The 26,043-nt window shown below is 46.8% G+C and overlaps 1 protein-coding gene across 10 annotated transcripts in view; it reads right to left on the bottom strand.

Moving 5' to 3' along the window:
• Positions 1-1,289: 1,289 nt before the first annotated feature.
• Positions 1,290-26,043, bottom strand: part of CCDC92 (coiled-coil domain containing 92) — a 73,800-nt gene continuing 49,046 nt past the window's right edge. For 3 of the 10 annotated variants that reach the window (XM_051634174.1, XM_051634177.1, XM_051634175.1), the window contains 7 exons: positions 23,462-23,643; positions 21,248-21,450; positions 20,697-20,843; positions 14,675-14,776; positions 3,252-3,398; positions 2,863-2,904; positions 1,290-2,414 (listed from right to left, as the gene is read on the bottom strand). In XM_051634174.1, the coding sequence (XP_051490134.1) occupies positions 1,639-2,414; positions 2,863-2,904; positions 3,252-3,381 (948 nt within the window). In that variant the 5' untranslated portion in view covers positions 3,382-3,398; positions 14,675-14,776; positions 20,697-20,843; positions 21,248-21,450; positions 23,462-23,643 and the 3' untranslated portion in view covers positions 1,290-1,638. Of the gene's footprint in view, positions 2,415-2,862; positions 2,905-3,251; positions 3,399-3,589; positions 3,756-12,937; positions 13,138-13,278; positions 13,363-13,992; positions 14,033-14,134; positions 14,152-14,674; positions 14,777-20,696; positions 20,844-21,247; positions 21,451-23,461; positions 23,644-26,043 lie in introns of those variants that run through there. The other 7 variants (XM_051634176.1, XM_051634178.1, XM_051634182.1 and 4 more) reach the window with 7 other exon arrangements.

The following is a 26,043-nucleotide window of genomic DNA, read 5'->3' as shown; positions in this document are numbered from 1 at the left end:
ACTCCCCCCCGTGCCTGGGCACAGCCCTGCTGGAAGCTGACATGCTGCACAGGAAATGGAGTGGTGCCACAGCCATGAAGAGTTGCTTTGGTCACCCTGCCAGTGCCTTTGTAGGGGACGTGGCCCAAGGCTCCCATGGGAGAGACACACACACCAACACAGGCTGCAGGGAAAGCTTAAGAGAGGCAGACTAGAGCTGGCAAGGGGCAGGGAAGAGGGCAGGCAGGGATCCCTCATCAGCTTTCACAGAGATTATGTTCTGAGTTTTTGAAGGCACATCAGAAGCTTAGCAGCATTTGGGAGCCATTGGTTCTTGCTGGTCCTATGCAAGAGACTGCAGACAAGAGTGGAGCAGAGGTGAGCTGGAGGTGCTGATCACAATTTAAAAAAAAAAAAAGGAAAAAAGGTCAGTTTTGTGCTCCGCTCCCAACATGACACACTCTCACTGCTCTCGGGATGCCTTTCTTTCCTAGGAAAAGAATCATAAAATAAGCAAAACAACTGTAGGGTCTACCTGTTGCTTACTAGGAAGGAGCAGAGGAACCAGGGCAAGTGCAAGGCAAGTCCATCTCAAACCAGAAGGATTAAAAAAACCCATAAATATCAAGAATGCCAGGTTCTCCTCCTGTATGACTTGGTTACATCAGTTACATTTAAAACTGAAGACACACAGTTCAGAAGGACAGCTCAAGTTTCTAGGCTGGCAGAAGCCAGTACTGTCTGAAGATGTCCAGAACAACTCTAAGGTTTTTAGGAAACAAAAAGAGTCCCTTTCCAAAAAGTGCAGGTTAGAGCGTAAAACACCATTTCCATATTTGATAACCAGTTACATTTTCTCTCTGGAAAAGGAGCTCTGAGCCAGTATGGAAGGTGCTACAAGTGCAGTGTCCTGACTAGTGTAAAATGTGGAGGCCAGGGAGCCATCCCAGTTTTAAATAAAACAAAACAAAAAATCCCAACCCTGTGTTCATAAGCTATGAGGAGCACTAACCCTTTAAAAGGGTGCTTTATCACCACCCTTCTTTTTTTTACTTAAACCCACAAACTGAAGTTTTTGTTTAGGATTAATCAAGTAATGTTTGCTGGGACTCACAGGATTTTAAGAAACTGTGAACTCAATTTGCAATCAAGAGCATGTGCATGTGAAGGAAAAGACGTCCGTCGTCCAGTCCAAAGTGTACTTAGAGCTGCATTATTTCAATCCTGCTGTGACAAAGGCTCTGTGATGGAGGTTGTGTTTGTGTATGAAGGACTTACATACACAGTGAAGACAAAAGAACCACTGATAGTTCAAATGTTAACAGCCAATAGATATTGCTGCAGGTTTATAGTTGTTTGTTTTCACTACTATTGGTTAATAACGCAGCCTGTGCCTTTGTCCACACGTGTAGATACAATAAACGGAGCAGTGCTCAGAAGCAAGCAGTCAGGCACCCCTGATTTGGCCACAGCATTTAGTAGTTATACACCTTGCCATATGAACACAGGTTTTGTTAGGGGAGCATAATCTATCAATGAAGTACCTGGAAGAAGTTTGGCATGCATGGGGCATCAAAAGAAACTTGACTGCAGGTGCTAGTTACCCTACAGGATCACAGTGCATCGATAGCAACAGAGTAGAGCATTTGGGCGATGGACTCAAACAGTTCTGTCCGTCCCTGAGTGCTTTCTGACCACTTTGCTGCCATGGACCTGATCCACTGCCAGGGTTTCCACCTGGGGCTGTGGCGGGGCGGGCGCCGTGTGGTGGATCCGATGGGCCACCCCGATGTGTGCCTTGTGCGGCTTCTCGCGGGCCGGGCTCTGCGACACTCTGGCCGCGCGGTCTGAAGCGATGGGTGGGATCACCAAGGGCCTCTCCTTAACAAGAGGCACCTCTGCTGTCTCCCTGGCCAGCAGGAACGGTGTGGGGTCAGGCATGGCATCCACGGGCTCCCGCAGCAGCAGCTTGCGGCTCTCCGCTCCCGCCCGATAGGCCTCCTCAAACTCGGGGTTGAGGGGCGTGGACAAACTCTTCTTCATCCTGCGCCGCGGAGTCTCCGGCAGTTTATCCTTGGGGGGAGACGGTTTGTAGCTGCACAGCACGGGGCTGCCAGAAGGGGTCCCCTCCGAAGTCCCACTTGAACTCATCAGCTTCTTCTTAGTGGCATGGAGCTGAGAAGTTAAATAAGCGATAGTGCTTGCTCTCTGCTCTAGTTCACTTGACAACATGTTGAGCTTATGGCTTTTCATTTTTAACTCTTCCAAGTACTTCTTTTCTCTTTCTTTAATAGTGTTTTCCAGCACCATTATCATCGCATTCTTTTGTTCAAGTTCTTTGATCAACTCATTATTTTCAGTCTCTTTGACTTTCAGCTGAGCTTCAAGATCTTCACACTTCCTCTTGAGTTCATCGCTTCTCGAAATGCCAGTTCCTAAAAGAGAAGGAAAAGCAGAAGTGTTTCAAGTTAACATTAGCCCCTAAGTAAAATAGTGCAATAGGGTTCCTTTTGCCATCCCAAAGCCATAAAAGAAAAGGTAATTTTAATAAAAGTCTCACTCTTCTGCCCTTAAATTTGTGTCCCCTGTTCCCACAGAGCATCCAGGGAACTGACTGTCTCGTGAGAGAGGAGCCAGCACTTTGCACTCTATTCCTGGCCCTTTAACAGAATTCCTGTGTGACCTTGTTAAGAACTTGTGACATTTACTTCATAAATAAGTAACTCTGGAAAGTAGAAAACTACTTTTATACCTGTAGAATTTATAAAGTCAACATCCCAAGTGCAAAGTACTCTCACCTGCTTGTAATGGAGAAAATACAAGTGTCGAAAAAGCTGAGGAAGTTTAACGAATATGAAAAGAAAAATGCTCTGCATGCCTTACCTGACAAGTCTGAACTCTTTACAGTCAGCTCATAGGTTAAATCTGAGGAAAAAAGTTGTTTATGTTCGTTAGAACAACATCAGCTACCCCCTGCCCCACCTGCTGAGCATGCTTATAATGGCATTCTTCAATAAAAATGTAACTCCCCCCCACCCAAAGCAGTAACAGCAGATCCACTGCAAATCACCAGAGACGTAGAACAACCGGAACCACCAGGTAACGGTGCCTTTTTTTTTTTTTTTCATAATAAAAAAAATCGTCTTTGCTTAATGATGACACAGTTGAGCCCCCAGATCTGTGCTGATCACCCTGCATGTCCCCTGGTGGCGGGCTCTGCTGCCGAGGTTTCACTGCTGAGGCAGGAGCAGGGACCCCCCAGCCCAGGGTACCTGTGCAGTGCTGCTGCAGGCGGCGGATCTCGGCGTGCAGCCCCCTCAGCGTGTTGGCGTGTTCCCGCTGCAGGAACAGCAGGTTCTTCTGGGCACTCTGCAGCTGGTTTTCCAGGTTTGAAGCTGCCATCTTGACATGCAGCTGCCCTGTCAGGAAACAGATGTACAATTATAACAGTGAATGGTCTTGTTCGTAGAAAAATCCTCGCCCTGCAGCCCGGATCAGCAGCAATAGCTGAATGCTGCTGTTATGGAACTGGAATGAAATCAAGCAAATGCCAAAAGGTTTTCCTTGTGGAGCAGCCTTCCCAAACTAGGCCTTGACCAGTAGAGCTCACCCTCAAAGCAAGAAAGGGTGAACTGTACGATGCTGAGGCATCCATGAAGACTCCTGCACTGCCAGCATCACTACTGCTCCTGCTAGGGCAACAATGGTTTCACATACACTGCTGAGAAACATCCCTCTGGTAGAGCTGGAGATACAGACTCCCAAAGGAATTATCTGAAACAGGTAAAAATAGCTCCTCTCAGCAGGCACAGCCAGCTGCTTGCTGTGGAGAAGCATGCCCTGTGCCCCAGGGCTCTCCTCTGTGACATTTAGAGGAGCACCTGGAGGAGCATCCAGAGAAGCACAAACAGGAGTTACTGGGTCCCTAGTGATGTTTAGTTATGATTTAGACACGATTTAATTGTCCTATTTCCTAGTGATTATACAAATGAGAAAACCCTGCCGACAACAGCCCTCAGCCCTTCTGCAAGCTCAAAGCACAAAGTGACTCAGATGCTCTGTTAGTGGTTCCTGAATTTCACTGTGTGATCATTGCCCCTCTCCGCGCACACCAAGACAGCTGGGGCACCTGGTGCTGCTCTCCATGCAGCTGGATTAGACAAGCTTAGTCTGCACAAGAAGAACTTTCCAGAAAGGTCATGTCCTTAATATCTCCACATTACTGCACTTTAAATTTCTTTAGCAAGAAAGCTGTCATGCTTGGGAAGCTTTCTGGGAAGTCAGCCTTCTTCTCGGGCAGCTCAGGAGCAGAGACAGCACAGAAACAGGAGCACAAACCAGTTCTAGAGAACCAGCCTAACGGGGACATCCAGGGACAGCAGTAGCACCTGCTGGGCAGGAATCACACAAGCCATGGTGAAAGAAATACTTTTTGGGGGACACAGCAGCACAGGAACTCTGTCACAGCCCCATACCTGCCCAGCAGCCCTCTAGCCAAGGAGGTGGGACACTGGTAAAGGGGCCAGGATGCTGGGTGAAACACTGCTCTGCGTGAGGAGCATTAGCTTTGTCATTACTGTGCTAAAGGCTAAATTCAGTTATCTGTGCAGCTTTGTAAAAACAATTACAGTATTTAGGTTACAAAGATAAGTAAGGAATCAGGGCTCCTGTTGCCTGGACAACCATCTGCAGTGGCATTACAGTCAGGGTCTGTAATTACGGAACCACATGTTGTCCCTCAGAGAGACCATAATTCTGTCCCACAGCTGCCTCACAGGCACCTAAATGTGTCCATCTTGCCATGGCAAGTGTTTTCCATTGGGCTCTTCTTGGGAGGTAGTTTTATGACAAAAAATTGATTCTCCAAGTTTCAAATTGGCAGAGCACACTCTCAAGAGAAAGTAACACACTTTTGTCATGCCTAAACATAACTCAGCCTTCTGCTTGATGTTACACTTTTACTCCAAAAAAGGGCCCCAAACTCAGTGCTTCTGTGCCTTGGTAAAAGTTGTTGTGTTTTGGTGTTTTTTTTTTTTTGGGGGGGGATATAAACACACACTCACAGAGCCTTCCTGATTCTATGTGGGACCATAACTGACATTATCATCAACTGAATTATCCCTACAGAAAAAGACTTTCAAGGAATCCAGTGCTGTGCAAGGGCCAAAACAGAGTTCTTGGTTACTTTATAACAAAGATCAAAGATTAAACTCAGAGCTCAAGAAGAATGAGGGTAATGGTGCCAACCTGTGCATTGCTGAGAGAAACGGGTCATTTCACAGTCTTCATCATTAGCAAACAAGCAAAAATTATTGACCAAAAATATTCTAAAAAGTCGTTTCTGGGTTGGCTAAGTAAGAAATAAACCCAATTGTTCACAGAGGCTCCTGCTGTGTGACTCCTGAAGAGCAGCTGACCTGAGCCTGAGCTGCACCCCTCACTGCCCATGGCGACACAGGGCTGCCTGAGGATGGAGCCACAGCAATTACTGTGTGCCACCACTCATTTTAAGGACTGATGATACTGTGTTACATTTTCAAAGCGGCATCACCTTGTTTGCAGTGCTGACTTCAGACAGAAGTTTAACTGAATCATCCAGTTTCTTAAGTGATGGTTGTACTGTTACCGACTGAACGTGACAGCAGAACAGAACTGCAGCCCTCACCATGGCTGGGCTCAGCCTGCTCAGTGCACCAGGCTCAGAAGGGATTTTAATCAATAAATGTATTTTAAAAAAAACAAACCCTCTAAGCAGTGACAGTGCTAGCTGAAAGAACAGCCTACACACAATCCCTGAAGCCTTCACCATCACAGTAGTTACTCATGATGGCTTTATGCCTGTAACTATTATCTGAACAGAAAAAGAATTCACCACCAGCAACAAACAGTGTTTAGAACTCAGTCCTTGCAAAGTAATGAATTTTTAAAATACTAGTCCTAAGCACCAGAAAAAGCAAAATGAGGCTGTCACTCTTAAGGTCTTCAGTTACCTTTATCTCTTGCATCTTAAAGATCACAGTGGGATTACATACTCTGAAGAAAACAAATGACCAGAGGCAGGCTGTAGTTTTATAGGCTTAGGAAGAAAATAAAAATTACCAGCATCAGAGCATCATCTTCCCTGAAGCACCAATCAGTTAATCAGTGAGAGCAATTAAATCAATCCACTCTGAAGTTTAGGTGCAGCCTCCCTGCACTAAGCAGTTCCTCTCCTCAGAGGATGAGGATGAGAGGGCTGACTCGCCCACCAGCCCCTTCCAGTGCTTTCCTCCCTCACACCAGCCTTGCTGTCTGCTTCTCCTCTCTCCTTTCCTTCCAGGGAAAGGCCCCGTGGGTGAACTCCCAGCCTGTCAGAGAGCACCTACAAACTGTGCAATCCGTGCACATGTGCTGTGGGAAACAGCCAAAGCCACCTACCACAAAACCAGGGAAAGGGGAAAGTCTCTTGCACAGTCACCACACAGACACACTTCTGCTAGAAAATCTGCTCAGAGTTGTGCAAACTGGTATTAGTAAGTATGCATTCCAAGCCACTCTTCACTTTGTACCTAATTTACACCAAATCTTAAACCACAAAATCAGACCTAATATTATTAAAGCTCAAGATCTAGATGAAATGGATTTTGATGTGTGTATGCATTATCTGTCAATCAGTTTCTGGCTAAAATGGTGTTTTGTGAGGTGGTATTTTTTTTAATGAAGTGGCAGCATGAAAATACCCTGGGAAGTAATTCTATACGAATAGTTTTCTTTGAATAATTGGATTATTAGAACACTGAAGGCTTTTATTTGTTTCCCCCACTCAGTCAGTCTGTGTATTGTGTGCATTTCACAGCATTTTACAACTAATCAACCTCCTTGTTCATTCAGGCCATGTAAAGGTCAAAGGACATCGCGCAAAAAAATCTAAACTAATTTTAAAGCTAAAAACATTGACAACTGTAAAAAAGTTAAATCATGCCCTGAAACTTCAAAAAGCTATTAGAAATTAACAGCTCCCTTTTAGTTCTGCACGCTTACCATTAGTGAAAACTACTAGGATTGCATAAAACATTTTATCTGATGTTAGTCTCAAAGTTTTAGCCAGTCGCCATTTTACAGACTGTCACTGAACTGACCAAGCATTTCTAAAGAATGTCACTCTAATGATAAAATGCCCAACTGACAGACACTTAGCTGTTCTTTGCTTAGATCAGCTCCATCTCCAGAGACATATGCCATCCCAGAAGTGTTTGCTCAGCTTATTTCAAAGGACACAATGAAGGGAACCTGGCCATCTCCACAGCCAACTCCAGGGCTTTGCCATCTTTTTGCTTGGACACTCGCTTTAAGCCCCCCAACCTGATCCCATTATACTCCTCTAAAGCAGATCTCCCAATGCACAGTTCAAATAACAGCCTATTACACAGTTTCAGATTTATGTTTCCCCTCATTCCTCTGTGCTTCAGACTAAACCACTTTAACTAGTTCAATATTTCTTGAAGTTGTGCTTTCCAGACTGTAGGCTGGGCCTACACAACCACCTTCTGGATGTCCTTCCCTCCTCCACTGCTCCCTTATCAGTAATCAGTACATCCTACAGCTCTGTCTCCTTCTTCCTCTGCCTTCTGTGTTCAAGTATAACAATAATTATCTGTAATTATTGTCCTGATGATTTCATATTCTTTCAGTGTGTGTGTTTTAAGCCAAGCAAAATGAGTAGCTCTTTCCTAGAGACAACTGAGGGGAAAAAGGAAACGTGCCACTCTCCTCCCAGAGGAAGGAGATGATTTTGCTTTCTCAGCTCCATTTCTATTTCTAATGCTTTCTGATGCTATTTTACTTAGTTAATTCTCTGCCCTGCTTTCCTGTCATTTTCTGATCAGAGGTTCTGCAGACTCTTTGCAGCTATCTCTGAGTGTCCCTGAGGAAGCACAGGTTTGAGTATTTTAGTAAGAAAACATTTTTAGTTGCCCCAACAGCAATTGATGTGGCAGCAGGAGGAGCCAGGAAGTGGACACAGTGCTGCCAGCAATGATCCTGCTTGGTGCTCTGAATGAAAAAGCTGGTGCTTTGCAGAGAAACTGCTGATATGCCTGACTGTCTACCTGGAGTCATGAGGACTGACAGGAATTATTCACCTGAGTTTTCTCTGTCCTTGAGACCACACAACCCCAGAGCTGTCACAATGGAAGCAGATGAAAAGTAATCAGATGTTACGATCGCTATCATGACAGAGACTATTAAAGAATCAAACCTAATGGTCCTGCACTGGCATTTTATACTGATACAATCATCCTGACCAGCACCAGGGTACCCAACACTGCACAGCTGACAATAAGACACAGCTCACCCTGGCAGAAAACACTGAAAATGACCTAATTCGGGCATAATTCACTTTCGGGAAACAAAGAAGGTATCATCTAAATAACAATGATTACTTAAAAAGAACCTCTTGAATAGTGATGAACCCATTAATTTATTTTTAAGTGACAATAAAAGCCCTCATGAGTAAGGCTGCATTGTAATTTAGAGGAACTGGTTGGTTCTTTTCTGCTTCCTAGCACACGCTCCTGGTAAATGGCCTTTCTATTTTATTTACTCCTTCATTCTAAGCATAAAATAGTTTGTTATTTTATTGTAATCTCCATCAAAGCCACAGAACACAGACAGCACCCCAATCACAACTACTCAGTTATAATATTGCAAAGACATGTTAGTCTTCCTAAAAAAGCCAATTTCTTTTATCAGAAGGGGAATGAAAAGGAAATTAATATTCATTTCTCCCAGATTACCACAATATCCATGCTACACATAAAAATGAGCCTGATCCTATTTCTTTCAAAGTAATTTAGAAGGTTCTCCAGCTTCAGTTAAAGGTGAATCAGGACTTAAACTAGTAAGGTGCTGTGGGAGATTTTTGTACAAGGATATGTTAAGTATAACTCCAAATTTATGCTTAAAAATACTATGGAAATGTGGAAAAGTCAAGGGGGTTTTTGTTGTGGTTTTTTTTTTCAGATATCAAAAATATTAACCAATGAACCCTTCATGTTCTCTTCTCATTTTTATTCTCTATGATAAGTAACATGGAAATTGCACAAGAATTCAAAGAATTGTATTTGTGTCAATTTTTAAAATTCCCCAGTAGCTCTGAAGGCTCAATGAAACACAAACCAAAAGGATTACTAGGCTGGTTTCAAAGAAGTGACTTGGTTAAGCATTTTTTCCCCCCGTAACAGGAAAATAACCTGCCATCCCACAGGCATTGCAACTCTTCTGCCATCCAGCCAGCCCTGACTTTGCCTCACCCCTTCCACTTGCATGTGCTAAGCAAGAATTTATTGCTGTGTTTCTGAAACACTTCAAAATAACCTTCCTGATCATTCAGTGAATCAGGTCAGGGAACGGGTGCAGCTGACAACAAACCTGTTTTTCCACTGGCTATTTTTCAGGGTTCACTATGTAGCACTGCAGACACCCCATGGGGAAGGTGAGGGGAAAAGAATTAACCATCAGTAAGCAGGCTGGGGGGTGGTAGAGGTGGAACTGCTCCCTGCAGGAGTGCCAGCTCCAGGAACTCACCTGAGCTCCAGCTCCTGCTGCAAGAACTGCAGGAATTATGATATTCACAGTATACCTGGAATGTTTGTGAAACGTGTCAAAAGGCACTGAAGCCTTACATAAAGCTAAATAAATCTGTCCTCCTAAGAGAGATCCGTTTACAGAGAACAGCTCTTGGAACAGCACAACTGTTTCCCAGGCAAGCTGAGCAGGCTGAGGAGGGTGCTTGTCTCTAATGCATTCTGTGATGCTGTTTCATAAGCCATTGATTTTATTATTTTAAAACAACAACTATGATCAAGCATGTAAAAATTGGTCTCCACTTCACTAAACCTCCTGCTGAAGGAAATCTAGTGGTGCTGATAACCTTAAATCCTCACTCAAGCAAGTATAAGGTGAGGTTTTTTTGTAATAAAGTAGGCTATCAGGAGAAAGAATTTCAGAGGTGCTTTACTTTTATTTACATAACCCAGGTACCTCAAATTGAGACAATAAAACTGCATACAGCTTAAATCAAGCTCTCCTGAGGAGTGGAAAGCAAACAAGCACACATACTTTTGTTACAAAGGAAACCTGCCACTAATGACATAATTCATAGGATTTTTCTCCCCACAGATGGACATTTCCTAACCTCCACACTCCCACTCCACAGCGATGTGATGCTGCACCTCCCTCTGGGCACTGACTCAGATCACAGAGCTCCTGTTCATTGGTATATCTTCAGCCTAAAACAGCTATTTCATTCTGCCCAGGGAGAAGCCATGGACATTTTACAGTCTGCAGTCAAGCAATGTTTTTTAAATAACATTGATCTTAAATCCTGTCTCTCACCCAAATAACGAAGACCAAGAAACAACAAGGTATTCTCATGTTTTAACCCAAAGATTTTCTAGGAGTGAAATAAAAGCAAACATGTTTCTCAATAGCAGGAAAGAAACAGCAATCCAAATAAAAGGCTTTTTTCCAAGAATTATTTGAAAAAACCCATACAAACAGCTTGCAGAAGTTCTGATATACTCCCAGGACATTGTCTTCAGCAATATTTTGTCATGCTTCTAAATTCTAGGAGTAAATAAATGTATTACTCCCATTTATGGTACCATGTTCTTCAACATCACCAGGGGAAAGGAGCTAGTAGATAATGGTAAAACATTATCAGACATAATTATTCACTGATCACATGGAGATACTGACTAACACCCATCACTGCACTGCTGGACAACCTTGTTTAGAGGAGGACAACTTCTGTATCACTTAAAAACGAGCACAGAGACTAATCAGGCCCACATTCACTGAAGATTCTACAGACAGATACACAAAGGATGCCAGGTCTTGTCCAGCAAGCGCAGGAATCAGAGGTGAAAGGTACAGCAGGTAGCAAGGGGCGGGTAACATCCAAACCAGGCTCTACTAAATGCACTCGTTATTCTCTTCATTTGCTTTTTCAGATATTGCATGGGATTAGTGGGCAAGAAAGGAGCAGAGTTTGTGCACACTGCAGAGGCAAAGGAAACAAGAGCTCCAGTGATAAGATTTCTGCCAGAACAAAGGGCACCCTCCCCACCTCAGCCCTACCTCAGCCCCACCCAGCTCCACACCATTGTTCCCAAAGCCAGGACAAGCTCTGCCAGAGACTGCCCTGACAATGCTGGTTATGGTTACACAATATTAGCTTATTGCAGCACATTCGTATCAATACCAACAGTGTGGGAGCCACAGGAACGCACACAGACCTGTGTCTGTGCTGCTCTGTCTCACAGCTACTCACAATGTCTTCTTGTGTGCTACAGCTGACATGGAAGAGGCTGCAGAAAGCCAAACCAGAGACCCTTCGGGCAACAATCTGCTTTTCAACACACCAAAATCCTGACATCTTCCCTTTCTTTGTTGGTGGCTTTGCTTTTAAAACCAGCAGTAGGAAAAACTATGCCCTTGTCTACTCAGAACACACCGAACTATTTCCTCTCAGGCACCACCAGCAGGTTTATCTGACCCACTGGTTTTCCAGTGAGCCACTGCTCATCACACCCCACCACTGCTACTAACAGAAACACAAATATATATGTGCAGAAACACAAACATACCGTGTCACTCATCAGCAAAAAAAATCTTAAGCATTATAAACGGTTTGAGAAAGATGAAGGTGTCTGTTCTCTGTGCAAAGTAAACAACAATTTACTAGTTTTAAAGCTTCACTGTGAAAAATGAGGCTAAACGTGAACTTGAGCAAAAAGATTAATTATGTTTAGACAAGGAAGTATTGCAATAGATTGTAGATCCTGAGGATATAAAAGCAATTCTTCAAGGTTTTGCTACTTTAAAACACCATTTTTTAAGCCACAGAAAAGTAATGAGACAGCTAGAAGTGAATGTCTAACACAGCAGCAAAAGTAAAGCTGGAAACTAGTTTTGTACAACTGCATTCCCTCTACTGAATTACTTATAATGTTCAAGAAATACTTTACATTTTGGTCTACATTCAGGAATAAGAGCACCTGGGAGTTTTTCTTCTGCCTAAACATGTTAAAGGATTGACAAACATGACAGATCTGGATGAACAAATAAATTGTCCTTAATACCTACAGCCTCTTGAATTAGGGCACACAGAGGAGAAGTGCAATTTTTGTAACTCCCATGACAAAAAGCATTAAAAAAGTAATAATTTAAAAGCCCTGAAAGTATGCAATTATATCTGAAATCTGAAGTAAACAACTTTAAGGACTGAAATAAGATTGCTATTTTTGAGCTTGCAGCCACTACTGGACTGAAAACTACATACAGCATTTGAACTGGTCAGAAGACCTTATTTTCTTAGGGGATAGGAAAGGAAACTTTCAAGATCTACTAGGGAGAAGTATGGTAATAGGATGAAAACAACTCAGTTTAGCCAATATTCTTTTTTTTTCCTCCTTGAGCATTTGATACTTCCTTATGATCTCCCAATCTCTGTTGTTTCATTAAAAATGACTGCTGGAATCTGCCCACAACCAAAAGCTTGAAAAATGAACAGTATTACAAGTTTGCCATTATCTGTTTATAAATAACTTGCTTTAAGTAGCCAGATCAAAAAGCAACGTGCAGTTGAAGAGCACAAACGTGTGCATATAGTTTAGCCTCTCCCAGAGGTTCAGCCACGAATAAAGCACCACAGAATTACGTTCACTACCGAGCAAGTTATGAGGAAAAAGGCCCTGTATTTATTCACATCCATTTGTCTTTGCCATTTTTTTTTTTCTTAATTAAGAAGCATAATTGCTATCACGAAAGCATCGATAAAGCTTTTGAATCTTCAGCATCTTGCCACCCAGGCAAAGCCAACAGGCACCCTGCACGCTCCCGAGGCACCTGCAATGCAGATCAGAACGGACAATCCCACCCTTGCGGCCGCCTCAGCTTCTCCTATGTTTTTATTTACCTTCGCTGCCTCAGCTTTACAGGCTGGATCACAAGGCAAACTCAGCCGCCTGTCGCCCTGTCCCGGTGGGACGGGCCCCCCTCCCGCCCGGGGAACAGGGCAGCTCTGCGGCTGGAACCATCTCCGCGCCTGAGGACGCCCTGCACTTCTTTGCTGCAACATCCACAAGCGACAGGCGTTCTCCTCAGAAGGAAAAACCTCGTCTCACAGGAAGATCACTCCCTCCCTCCCTCCCCAGCCCAAAACGCACGCAGTCCACCCGCACATCCTTCTTCTCCTTGCAGGCCTCGTGTCACCCGTGAAAACGGCACTGGTGTCACTTCTCTAGAGAGAACACGTACCGTACAAAAGGAGCCTGTGAGGGGTGAAAGATGCGATTTCAACCTGCGCCGGGGGGTGCGGGCGGGAGGCAGCAGCCGCACAGCAGCAGACCCGAACGTGCCGGAGGGAGGGGGACGGGCGGGCCGCTCCCCGAGCCAGGAGACACGGCGAGCGGGGGACAGGAACGTCCTTGCCCTGAGCCAGCACAGCCGGGAAGAGAAGGGGTAAAGCCGGGTAACCCCTTTTCTCCTCTGCTGCTCCGGTGACCAGAAAACGGCCTTTCGTGCTCTTCAGAGAGGAAAGGAGGCACTTCAACCCGATGCCAGCACCCCTGGAGCAGGCAGGCCGGTCCCGGAGCAGCCCAGCCCGTCCCCCCCGGTCCCTCTGCCCCCGGGGCGCGGCTCTTCCCGCGGGCGCAGGACCCAGGACCGCGACCACCCTCCTGAAGCAGGGAGAGGCCCGCGGGGAGCCCCGACACGCCCCGCCCGCCGCCTCGGGGAGGGGGAGACCGGCTGACAAGGCTGCGGGGCGCGGGGAGGGTCCCCCCGAAGGGAGACAGCCGGTGGCTGCGTCTGCGGGGCGCGGGGCCCGGCCCCCGCAGGCAGCAGCGGTGCCGCTCACCCGCCCCACGCCCTCCTCAGGGCACCTCGCACCCTCCTCGGCCGGCCCAGCGTGGAGGGGACAGACGCCGCGACCCGTCCTCCCGCCCCCTCCGCCGCTCCTCGGCTCCTCACCTGCTCAGCGACGCTCCCTCCCGCCTTCCGAATCCCCCGCCGAGCCACCCACCCCTCCCTGCCGGCCGGCCCAGCTCACAGCCCCCTCCCCGCCGGTCCCGAGCGGACCCGGGGACAGGCGGCCCGCGGGGACGCCACTCACCGGGGGCGGGCGCGGGGGGGCCGGGGCCGGGGCCCGGGGGCGGCAGCGCAGGCGCAGGTGCTGTTGCGGCAGCCCGGCCCGTCGCTACGGCAACGGGGGGGTCAGCGCTGTCAGCGGCCACCGCCTTCACCCCGCCCACGGCGCGGGAACGCGGGCGGGAACGCGCGGGTGCTAAGCTCCCGGGACGCGCTGCCGGCGGGGGCGCGCGTGGCGGCGCGTCCCCGGAGCACCGGCTGCCGGCATCACCGGGACATCTGCCCCCCCGGCGTGGCCTGAGATGTGCACAGAGCCTGTTCTCAGTCCGCCGATGGGCAGAAAATCCCTCCTTACAAAGGAAGCGAAGGGACGGAAACCTGGGTTTTGTTTCTAGCAGCCGAGAGAAAAAGCCAATTAAAGTTTCTAAAAGTTAGAGAACATTTTCTAAGGAAAAAAAACAAAAAACAAAACATAAATAAGTATTTCGCCAAACACTGATAACCATTCCAGGCCTGAACTAACATCAGTTCCAACATTCAGCCTCAGGGTGGTGGGTCCATGTACCTTCAGCACGACCCTGCCGTGTGCCAGGACACGGAGGACGGATCCAGACGTCCTTTGCTCCTGGTGGCTCCTGGAGCTGAGGAACGTGAAACACAACATTACCTAGAGGGAAATATTTTAAAGACAGATTATCAGTTCTTAGTCAAAGCTAAGCAAAGCAAACCTAAAATACCGGTGTGCAACGTCAGGCAGAGACCCAGAGAACAAGCCCACTCCTGGTCACGTTTTTCCCTCCATTTTATCTCAGATCCAACTTTTTATATCAAATGTGGACTCTCAATTTAGGATTCCGTTAGGTGATGAACTAGTCTGAGAAGCTGATTCAAGTTAGGGCCTGTGCCAAATAAAAAAAATATGCATTTGCACATTATGTGTTTGCCATGTGAATCAAATCAGTCCAAAGGATGCAAAATTCAGCATGGATCCCTAATAACCCAACGTGGATGAAGGAACAACCCCCAGCTGTGTTGCTGGAAAGAAAGTGCTTTGAAATAACAGGCCTTAAGATGTGACAATGATACAACAGAAATAGAGCCCTGTAATCCACATAAAGAAAATGTGTTGGGAACAAAGGGGTGAAAATACATTATTTCAGAAATAAAACTGAAATAGTCCCTAATTGTCCCGGTGTCTCTGAAGTTCTCAGTGCTGGGAAGTTTCAGCCTGCAAATGTCACCCTGATTTGTCCCCTGCTTGCTTTCAGCAGCAACATCTGCTGCCCCTTGCCCAGTGAGCAGCCTGCTGAGCTGCTCCAGTTTGTCCGTCTTCAAAATGGGAATATCTTTGCCTTGCAGGGTGTTTTGGTGCCATTAATATATGCAAAGCCCTTAAAAAAAAGGGCTCCTGAAAAGGAGGGTGCTATGTAATACAGTTAATTATAGCTCAGTGACTCTTTGCAGAGCTGGGCTGGAGGAAGCTCCGGCTCCCATCAACAACTCCTGGATTTTGGAGATGGCCAAGGGGGTTTTCCCCAGAAAATCCCCAATCCATTGATGCACAAATGCAAGGCTTTGAGAAAGGAGCATCTTACAGTAAAACCTCAGATTTTTTTATGCCCCACCAAGATCAGACACCGCAAGAAGCTTTGATATGATGTGCAGCAGTCCTTGAGGCCTCTGTTGCCTGTGGGTTGTACCTCCAGTGTCATCATGAGTGACAGCTACAGCTTTCTCTGAAAGCTTCAGGCATCCTCTCAAAGACTGGCTCTAAGCAACCCCCCCAGGGTCAGACAGAAAATCCAAGGGGAAACTGAGATAAAATCCAGATTTCTTGACTCCCATGATTTGGCGGGATCAGGCAGAACATCCAGCAAGCAGACTCCAGATCTGAGGACCTCTAAGTCCTGGATTTCGATTCAAAGACTTTTTTTCCTTCATGACTAACTCTTCAGGCATACAGTCAAGCTCTGCAGAGCAGGGAACTCCAGACACGGGTGGATTTGCCGGGATTTGCTGGGATGTGGTCATCTGCACAGGTTGCCAGGACCTTGTTGCTAAGGGGAGAGAGGCAGGTTGGCCAGTCTGTCTCTGGGCCAGCTGAAGAATTGCTCTGATCCCCTGCCACGTAGCCCCACATGCCCTCTGCAGGCTGGCCTGGCTGCTTTGGAAATGTGCCACGTTGCTTGCACAAAGCATCTCCAAAGGTTATAGATAGAAATAAATCGAGTGGCTGCAGAGCCTGGGGAGACAGTGCAATGCTGTGGAGGAAGGAGGGCTCCTGGCAGCACCGACAGCAGGAGGAGCAGGACCTGCCTGCCAGCACCAGCTCTGGGCTCTTCCCCTCCTCACCGTGCTGTCTGGGGACAGAGGGAGGGACCAGGTCAGGAGATGAGTGGAAATAGGTGTGTACGTGGTGGAGGCACCATGCATACCTTAAAAAGCCCATGCTAATTAGTTAATGGGAGATGAGTGCAGGAAGATATTAGGGGGAGGTTATGGCAAGGCTGATCCTGTCCTGTGTTTTGTCTCAGGTGATCTGCCTCCTACCCCTGTGCTTTCTCAAGTCTTGGGTTTGCTCTCCAGGCTCTATGAGGGTCAGGGATGGAGATTTTCCAGGACACTGGAAACAGTGCATCTTCCCATTCTTGCTGGCTCTTGACTTTTAAAGTGTCCCTCTTTTTTTTTTTTTTTCTTGCTTTGTTTTTTCAAGAGCCCAGATTGCAGGGACAGGAGACAGCAGCAGGCTGTCAAGCTGCAAGCAGAAGAGGTTCATCAGCTCTCCTGTGTCACCCCACATGGATGCTGTTTCTCTTTGCTGTGCATCTGTGATATCAACACACACAGCTGGCCAGATGGTGCTTCCACTGATGCGGATCTAAATCCAGACACTCCCCACCCCGTAAAGCTGAAAGAGTTACTGTTAATTAGATCAGTGTGACTGAGATGAGAATCTGGGATTAGCTTCACGTTCACCCCATCAGGGAGGGGATGGTGCTGGAGCTGCTGTCTCTCCTGGCAGGTGGGCAGCCCGAGGCTGGTGTGCCAGTCCTCAGCTCTGCACAGCAGCCTTGGGGGTAGCACAAGGGGATGGTCATTGGGCAGAGTCTTTCCTGGAGCTTGGGACAGAAAAGGGAACAAAAGCCAGGATGAAATTCAACCAAAACGTTAAAATCTGAAGGGTGATGTGATCCCTCCTCGTTCAAAAAGGGAAGATTTAAAAATAAGAACCAAATGTACATAAATGTATTTAGAGACATTTCTATACTAATCCTTATTTTAGTACCTTTGCTATCAGACATCCTAATGAAGAACCATCAGTTAAGATACCCAAGGCTTAAATCTCCTCAGATACTGGCCAAGCTGGAGTTCCTCCTGCAGGGCTGTTTCTGAGCACTGTCTGGTCCCTTTGCTGCATTTTACCAACAGCTTCTAAGATAATTAGAGGTCATAAGATGAGATGTAATTTTTAACAAACTTCTTCCTGCCTGGGAGAGGGAAGAGAAAGCTTAGTAAGTGGCAGGAACAGTGTCAGGGAGTGATGACAGTTCCTTTTATCATCCTCTGAAGAACAGTGACATTACCAATGATTTATTTACAGAAGCTGGGAGAAATAAGGGTGATGCTGTCAGCTCCTTAAGGCAGAGACCAGTTTTAGTTATTGTTTTTCCTTTGTTTGCACAACACTTAGGCCAGTGGGGTTCCTGGTGCAAGAGGAAACCTCCTGCTGCAGAACATCTGATGACAAGTGCTGGAAGTGAAGCTCAGACATCTATTGAGGAGCAGAACTGGAGGAGGCAGGTCAGGATCCAGGAGGAGCCTTGTCTGGCCTGACATGTGGGGCTGGAGGAGCAGGAGGTGGGAGCAGGCTGCTGTGAGATGCACGTGTCTCTCTGCACAGGGAGGGAGGCACAGCACAGATCCTTCCTGTAACTCCCCTGCAGCATGGCTTGCCAGTAATGAAAGGCTGCTGAGCACAGCATGGACAGCCATCTGCCCAAGGGAGCACCTCAGCCTGCCTTGCCTTAGTGGTCATTTGCTGGATAGTGGGGATGGTCCAGAGCATCAGCCTTTGTTTTTAGTACAGAGGAGCATCATCTGCAAATAGATCTGCCAGGCCTTGCTCTGGAAGTGCACGCACGAGCCCCCAGCCAGGAGGATTTTGTATCCCTGATCTCATACATTGCCCAGAAAGCTAATTTAGTGCAGGCTGCCCTTATCTCATCCATTAGATGTGCAAGTGAATTGACCTACTCCCTGAATGTAAAACATTGCTACCATTACTGGCTGGGAGAAGGCATCAGTCCCTTACTCAGTCAGCTCCTTTATCTTCACTTTACCAACCAGACTCTTAGAAAATCCATTATTTTTCAGCATTAATTCATGAGATGGATGTCAGCCAGAGCTCTGTGATTGTACATATCCTAACAAGGGCAAAAGCAGTTCCCACCTTTCAATTGTATCATGGGCCTTTCCCAGGAACCTGAGGAGTAAGGGTTTTCCATTACAATCAGAAAGTGTGTGATTAAGGCCCAGAACACCTTTCAAAAAACACTTCAGCTAGGAAGCTAAGCTTAGGAAATCAGTCCACAAAAGACAACAGAGAGTTGTGAATAGCCAAGAAATAAGAAAACAACAAACATTTTTTTCTAGTGCAAAAGATGACCTGTATCTGCATTTTCTTTTGTTTTTTAAGGCTTAAAAAATAATTTTAGATATATATATATAGCCTAAGTATACATATAACCAGTGGCAGCTCTACATATGTAAGCCCAGGTTCTGCCTACTGTGTTGTATCAGACATCATCAGGAAAAAGGTCAGTGACCTCTGTGTTCAGGGAGCAAAACACACGTACAGAACCTTGTTGGTTTTGTCAGATGTGCTGTAGCCATTACTGTGCATTAGCTCTCCTCACACACATCTCCACACAAGCCATGGTTGCTTTCTTTCAGGTCAGTGATAAAGCAGCTCTGGAGAAGCAGGTTCGCAGCAGGAGACGTACCCTTGGGCCAAAGAATCATTAAATTATCAGCATCAAGGAACCTACTGCAATGTGACTTGACAGTTGCACCGTACTGGGCTGAGGCTGTGTTTACTCTGGACTTTTTAACCTGGCCTACATTGAACTTTTTTTCTTTCTGAGTAATTTCCCATCATTGCTACCACAGGGGTTCATTTCCCATGGCAGAGAGAGGACAAGACAGATCACCACAGTTGTCAATAGCTGAATCAGTGCCATTGTCTCAGCAAGCTGATGTCTGCCTCCCTGAGCACTACAGGAAAACACGTGGGCAATTCAAAATCCTGTCTGTACCTAAGAATAAAGTCAAGCATGGAAGGAAGTACCAGGCTAAACAATTGCAGGGATTCCAGAAAGTTCCCCCAAGCCATGCTGTGGGCTTTATAGTCCTGCTTGATAACACAGGTGAGTCTGCTCACCCTGCACACAACTGCTGCCCCAGTCCTCCACTGCCTCCTCATAACCAGCAGCACCCATGTGAAGAACTTTAAACAGTGTTGGAGAAAGAGTGGGAGAAATACAGGATTCCTTTTGCTGACAGGAGATTCGAGGCATGGGAATTTTAACCAACCTGCCAGAGCACACTGGGAAGCTGAGCTACATTGCCCAAGGTTCTGCCTCACATTTTAGGAGAGATGATCACTATTCCCATGGAACAGAACATAGTTAATGTTCACTAGGGAAGTGCAGATGCTTATAATCTGGTTTGCAGAGAAAAGGGCTTTAAATGACCAGGAAACAGCACAAAGATCTGAGCTTGCTTTATGAACCTAAAACACACGCTTGCCTGTGAGGGCAGCATTCCACCCCCATCCCACTCCTGCTCTGTGGTCTCTATGTGAGGAAAAATGCAGGGGTTTTGTTTTATCTTTCCTGATGGTGACTGGTAATGACCTGTGAATTGGTGTCATGTGTGGCTTTTTTTTTTTTTGCTTTTTTTTTTGCAGGCTGTAAAACAATTAGGCCTGCTCCCCAGTTATAGTTTTGCTTCTTGCATCTGGGAGGGTTTTGTGCTTGCTGTGGCATATCTGGGAGTTGTAAAGAAGTCTGTGGTTTTATTGCTAGATTTTTCCAAACCTCAGGTTTGTGTTTTTGTTACGATTGCTGCTGTGAGGACGTTTTAAAAAATATTGTGTTTCTCTTTGAGATTATGTTTCACTCTGTTGATCTTTCTCTTGACATTTCAGGGAGTCGGGGGATACTGGCAAAATACGCAGAACAGGCACAGGAGATCTCCTTCACCCCAAATCCTACCTTGGCCAAACTGGGAAGGCACAGGATGTTTTCGTTTATTAAATTACCATAGGCTTGGGCTGGTGAGAAGCAGTGTCTGGACAGAGCAGGGCATGCTGTGATGTTAACAGTCCAAGAAAGTGCCATTTTCCCTCTCTTATCAGAGAATCTTTTCCCACCCTTCCAATTTTGTTCACCCAAACTTTATATAACTGCCCCATTTGTGGGGGTAATGGACAAATTATCACTGTTTCAAACCCGTTTTCAGAGTGCCAGGATTGTGTTTCAAATTGATTAAACAAATGAGATGCAAAGAGGAAATCCCTTTCTTACCTGAGGCTCAGGGTGAAGTTGAGATGTAGAGATGTGCTGGCATTGGCTGCTGTAGAGCTGAATCAATTATCTGTTGTTATTCTTCAGGGTAACTTTAAAACCTCATGATCTTGCCTTGAAGATACAGAATTGGTTCCCATTAGCTTGCTGAAAAGACAAAAAAAGGCATGAAGGAATCTGCAGACATGGAACTTCTGGTCAAGTCTCAGCTCATATCTTTTTATTGTGTTCACTTTCAAAAGACTCCAAAGAACCTGGCAGCTACTAAGGACTTAGTGATAGAGCTGCAAATCACATGGCAGTGTCCTGAAAAGAGCCAGTTTCAGTATTTGGAAAGAAGAAAATTAAAGTTCATTTACTGTATGAGCTGTTGCAAAAACTCAGACCTTCTGATCAATAGGATGAGGATGGGAACAGCTTAGGATAGAATAATTTTAGCCGTTGGGAGTTATCCTGTATTATTTATTATCAGAGATGGTTCAGCCCAGGCACTGATAATGACAGTGCTGTAGTCACAGAGTCTCAGCCTTAAATAAAGTATTCATGGGTACCATTAAAATGCTGTTGCTCACGTCCTCAGTAGATTTTGCAGGGATGAACTCTGAGATAACACTGGGATGAGAGGCAGGCTTTGGGGGGTTCAGGTTTTCCTTCTGGCCCTCTCTGCTCTGTGTCCTTTAGCAAGAAAATTTCCTCTTCTCTGCTCACCTGCTCCCTGGCAGGGGTTGTCTCTGATTGTACAAGTCTGAAGCACCTGGAACAAGAGGACTGAGATGTTGGTAGAGGCTCCTTGGCAACAGAGGGATGCCAGCAGCAAATAATCACCAACCTGAGTCATCAGGTTGCATAAATGCAAGGCTGTTCTGTCAAGATACAGTCTGTGTCCTGGCCATCCCTCCTCTGGCCCTTGCTGTGAAAACCCTGCTAAGAGCAGATCTGTCCTCAGTGCAGGTTCCTCCCTGGACTTCCATACATGTCTGGGGCAGGAACAGAACCAGGCCATGGAGAATGTTTACAAATAAAATCAGAAGAGATACAAAGCCTTGTATTTTGTTTTGTGTTTCTCCACAGGGGGGTATGGTGGTTTGGCATCTGTTAAGTGAACAGATTAAGAACAGATGGAGAAAGATGTGAAACCCTGTTGATCTCCAAGGGATTATTCCAGAAATACAGAGAACAAATGCATGCTGGATTATGTCCTTTCTGCAGGCATTGCCCAAAATGTGCTTCATGCTGGTGAAGAGTTCCTCTGCTCCTGTGCCTCAGGCACCTCCAATCCCTTGTGCAGCTGCCCCCCTTCCAGCCTCCACCACCTCCAGCCTTATCTGGGCTGTGCTGGGGACCCACTTGGGGCACCCTCCTCAGCAGTGGGGCTGCGACAGAGAAGGGCTGCACCGCACCCTGCACCCAGACCCTGAGCCCCTTCCACCTTGTGGCTCCATTTCACAGTTGGTATATCGTCCATCTTTAAAACAAAGTGCAGTGAGACTCCACAGAACACATCCCTGCTCCAAAGCTGTCCCTAGCCAGGGTATCACCACATGCATTTTTTGCTTGCAGCCAGCAGAGGACACTTGCTTTCTTTGCAAAGAATTTGTCCCACACTTGGCTGCAACATAGCCAAAGAGGAAAAGATTCAGGGCTTGGCCACACGTGGGCACTGGAACAGCAAGAGACGGGCCTGTTCCAGGCTGCTTTCTTAGCCCCTGGGCTCTGCTGGTGCCTTTTTCCTCAGCTTTTAATGAGAAGCTTGAGATGTGCCTGCAGCAGGCTGGCTGTGCTGGGCTTCCTAACCCCCCGGCTGTGCTATCACCAGGCGCTGCTTGGGAGCAGGTGACTCCACGGGTGGCAGAAGGACACGTGGGCTGACTTGGCATCGTGGGTGATGGCAGCAGCACAGATCTCAGTGCAAAATGAAAAACCTTGGCCAACATGAAGTCACTGAGCTTGAACTGAGCTCTCTGCTGCAAGGCTGTGCAAGCAGAGGGCTTCAGTCTGGATCAGATACCAAACTGCAGACATGGCACGTCTGAGACTCGGTGCTCAAGACAGCATATTGAAGCCAAGCCAGGGCTAGTACCTGACCTCTCTGCAGGCTTTTTGGCTGCTCTGATGGCCTGGAGGAACATGAACATTCCCCCAGTATTTGGCAGTGTGGCCCTGGGCAGGCTGAGCCGTGCAGAACAAGCCAGGGTTGGAGCCCACAGCCCCACTGGTGCTAACACGCAGGCTGTGGGCAGTTTTGTGACTGGATGGGCAGGGTGGGAGGCACCCCAGGCTCTTGGGTGCCCCAGTGCAGCTTAGCCCTCCTGGAGGAAGCCTTTCTGCCACGTGCAGCCCACAGCCCTGTGCCAATCTTTATACTACAAGGCTGGAATGCAGGACAGCAAAACAAAGCCCTCATCATGTAAATGGCTTTGCCTACAAACTGCCCCACTCCCTTCGTGGACATGCCTGTGCTGTTAAGTGAGGACATGGATGTTTGCAGGACAAGATCTGATTGTGGGAGGTGTTGCACTGACTTGAACATCTACCTGTAAATGTGCTGCTCCTGCTTTTTGAGGGCACTTGAAAAGGCTAGTTTTGTTTACATGAACATTTTTAAACTGGGTTACTTTCAGTATGTCAAAATGTCACAGTTACATCTAGCCAGTAAGCACTTAGCTTTTTACATCATCTTCTTCAGGCATCTGGGAATCCATGCAGAGGAAATGGAGTCAACATAATTCAAAGCCATGTCTGTGCTTCAAGAAATAAACACATACCTCAAGTCCTGAATGATGCCATGGGAGATGCTCATGGTGCCCAGATGAGTCTGGGTTTTGGCCAGCTGTGCTCTGCCTTTCCCTTCTGACTGTCCTCTTTATTGCAGGAAAATAAGGATTTTACTCCTGGCCTACAAAGGAAATCTTGGTCTTGAATGTGCCATCGAGCACAATACCTGGAGCTGTAAAGGTAACACAGAGACGTGTGCAGAAAAACATACAGAATTAATGAAACAAGTACTGCTTTTCACCACAAATGGGTCACAATATAGCTCTCCTGAGGAATATGGGAAAAACATGGAACCTCTCAGGCAGCACTTTGTGGGCTGCATGGTACTGGAGCTGAGCCTGATGACCTGTGGACTCTGCATCTCACCTGAGGCTCCCATGTCCACCCCAGCTCTTGCTAAGATTGCAGGAATAACCAGAGCTACAAGCCACCAGGCTCCTTCACCTCCATTGGTCCCCGGCTGCCCGTAACTGAGAGCAGCTATAGGCGGGAAAGGACCCAGGAGGTCCCACCCTGCTCTACATTAAAAACTGTCTTCATCCCAGAACCAGCACAAGCCAAATCTCTGGCGCAACAACTCGAGGGACACGTTCCCAGTGCAGTGGAACCAGTGCCTGTGGTAGCTGAAGTACCCTGCTAGTCAGCAGAAAGGTGAGGTGCAGCAGACATACAAATGGACCTTGGGTCCATAACACAGGCCAAACCCTTCTCTGGCCATCAAAGCCCCACATCAGGCTTTAAAGATTTGTTAGCTGGAATTAAGCAGCTCTCTGGTCACATCAGCTAGATGTAACAATCCCTCCTAGCCCATTAACAAAAAGAGCTGGCAAGCCTAGATTTGATGACTGTCTAAACAATACGAAGAAGTGGTGATTTGCTGGTGATGTGTAAAAACAGGCAACAAATCAGCTGGCAACACACACTGGACTGAAATTAAATCAAAGCAAAAGGCAGATGACTTTGAATGGGCTCCAAAGGTCACAGAGAAACAAGCAAGAAGTGAGCAAGTTCACAGAAAGACAGAGCAAGCAGAAGAAGAGCTGCATCTTCTTGGCACTGGGAGCTGTTGGCATCTGACTTGCAACAAATGTATTTCTGAGTAAAACCCACAAAATTATCTGGAAGGAGGCTGGAGGCATAGAAAAGAAAATTAACTGGTGCATGTGAGCCTGCCTGTTAGAGCACTGGGGAGAGCATGCAGGGACTCTGGTGCTGGGAAAGGATGAGTTGCAGTGGAGCTTCGATGCCACAGGGATGGGGAGGCTGGAGGCAAGCTCCAGTGGTGGCTGTCCCTCAGAGTGGGTGCCATGGGTTACAGCTGCAGAGCTGTCACCATGCCCCATCAGTGCTTCATGCTGGCCCAGCTATTTATTAGTCACAGGAAAGGACCTGCTTCATGCCATACAGCCTGCTTGAAGGCATGGCCATTGTGTAAGAGATGAGCACAGAGGAAACAGCTGCAGCGTCAGAGAGCAGAGGCCAAAGGTGCTCACATGAGGCGAGATGGAGCCACTAATAAGAAAGAAGCAAAAAAGAGCTTTTGGATTGAGGACACAAAATAATGGTGCACCAAAGTCAGTGGAAAAAGCACTCCCAGCTCAGTGCCAGGAACTCAGAAGCTGTGAACACCAGAACAACCTATTCATGTTGAGATGCCTAAGCAGGAGGAGGATATGAGTGTAAGTTGGTGCTTCCCTAATTCCAGGACCTGCTTAGCTATGTTATGTTCCTCGTAATGTCATTGGAAGACACAAGTTTTCATCTTTGGTTGGTATGGTATTTAATTATCTCTTCAGCTTGGGGATGGTAGCAAATGTTTTTCAGACACGTAACAGGGATAGAACAGGCAGAAAAAGTGCAAGTGTCTCCTTCTCTCTTGGCCTTTACCAAGGAAGAATCCAGCCCCCATAGTACCTCCTATGCTTTTTCCTTACTAGTGCATTAGGAAGCTTGGAGCAACCAAACCCAGAGAAATAGGAAACACATAAGGGAATGGTTTACACTAGTTTCTCCCAGTGCTGTAACATGAAGAGTTCATGTCAGCATGTGGGTCAGAAGGTCCCATTGGTCCCTCAGGGGTTGAGCTCTTGTGGGCATCAGCTTCCTGCAACCAGCAATCCTCAACCTGGACATCAGAAATACACCAGCCCACACACCAGATCATGAGCTTCTGATTGACCCTAGCTAATGTCACTCGGCTTTGGGGATCCATGGGAGGACCTTCATGATAATCCCAGCCTCAGGCCTGCTAGCAATAGCTTGTACTTTTGTGATGCAAAAGAATTCTCCATCCTCCAAGCCCCCTGCATGCTCCCTGCCATGGGGACGGGGGATACACAAGCTTCATGTGATGAAGGGATTGTCTCAGTGCTGTCTGGTTTGGGTGGAGGGGTGGGCGGTGAGTGATTCCACTTCCAGTTCCTAGCAGGAATCTGGATGTGTCTGTGCTGGGAAATTGCAAAATAGTACATTGTGCTAATTAGTGCCAAACAGGAGGAATTTGAATATACATCATCAGAATAACCTTTAGCAATCACTAGATGTCTTCCAGCCATGGGTATCTCATAAAGAG

Source organism: Apus apus, chromosome 16, assembly GCF_020740795.1.
Source record: "Apus apus isolate bApuApu2 chromosome 16, bApuApu2.pri.cur, whole genome shotgun sequence".
Taxonomy (NCBI): domain Eukaryota; kingdom Metazoa; phylum Chordata; class Aves; order Apodiformes; family Apodidae; genus Apus; species Apus apus.
Note: the sequence above shows the minus strand (reverse complement) of the source record. Positions and strands in the feature narration are given on the sequence as shown.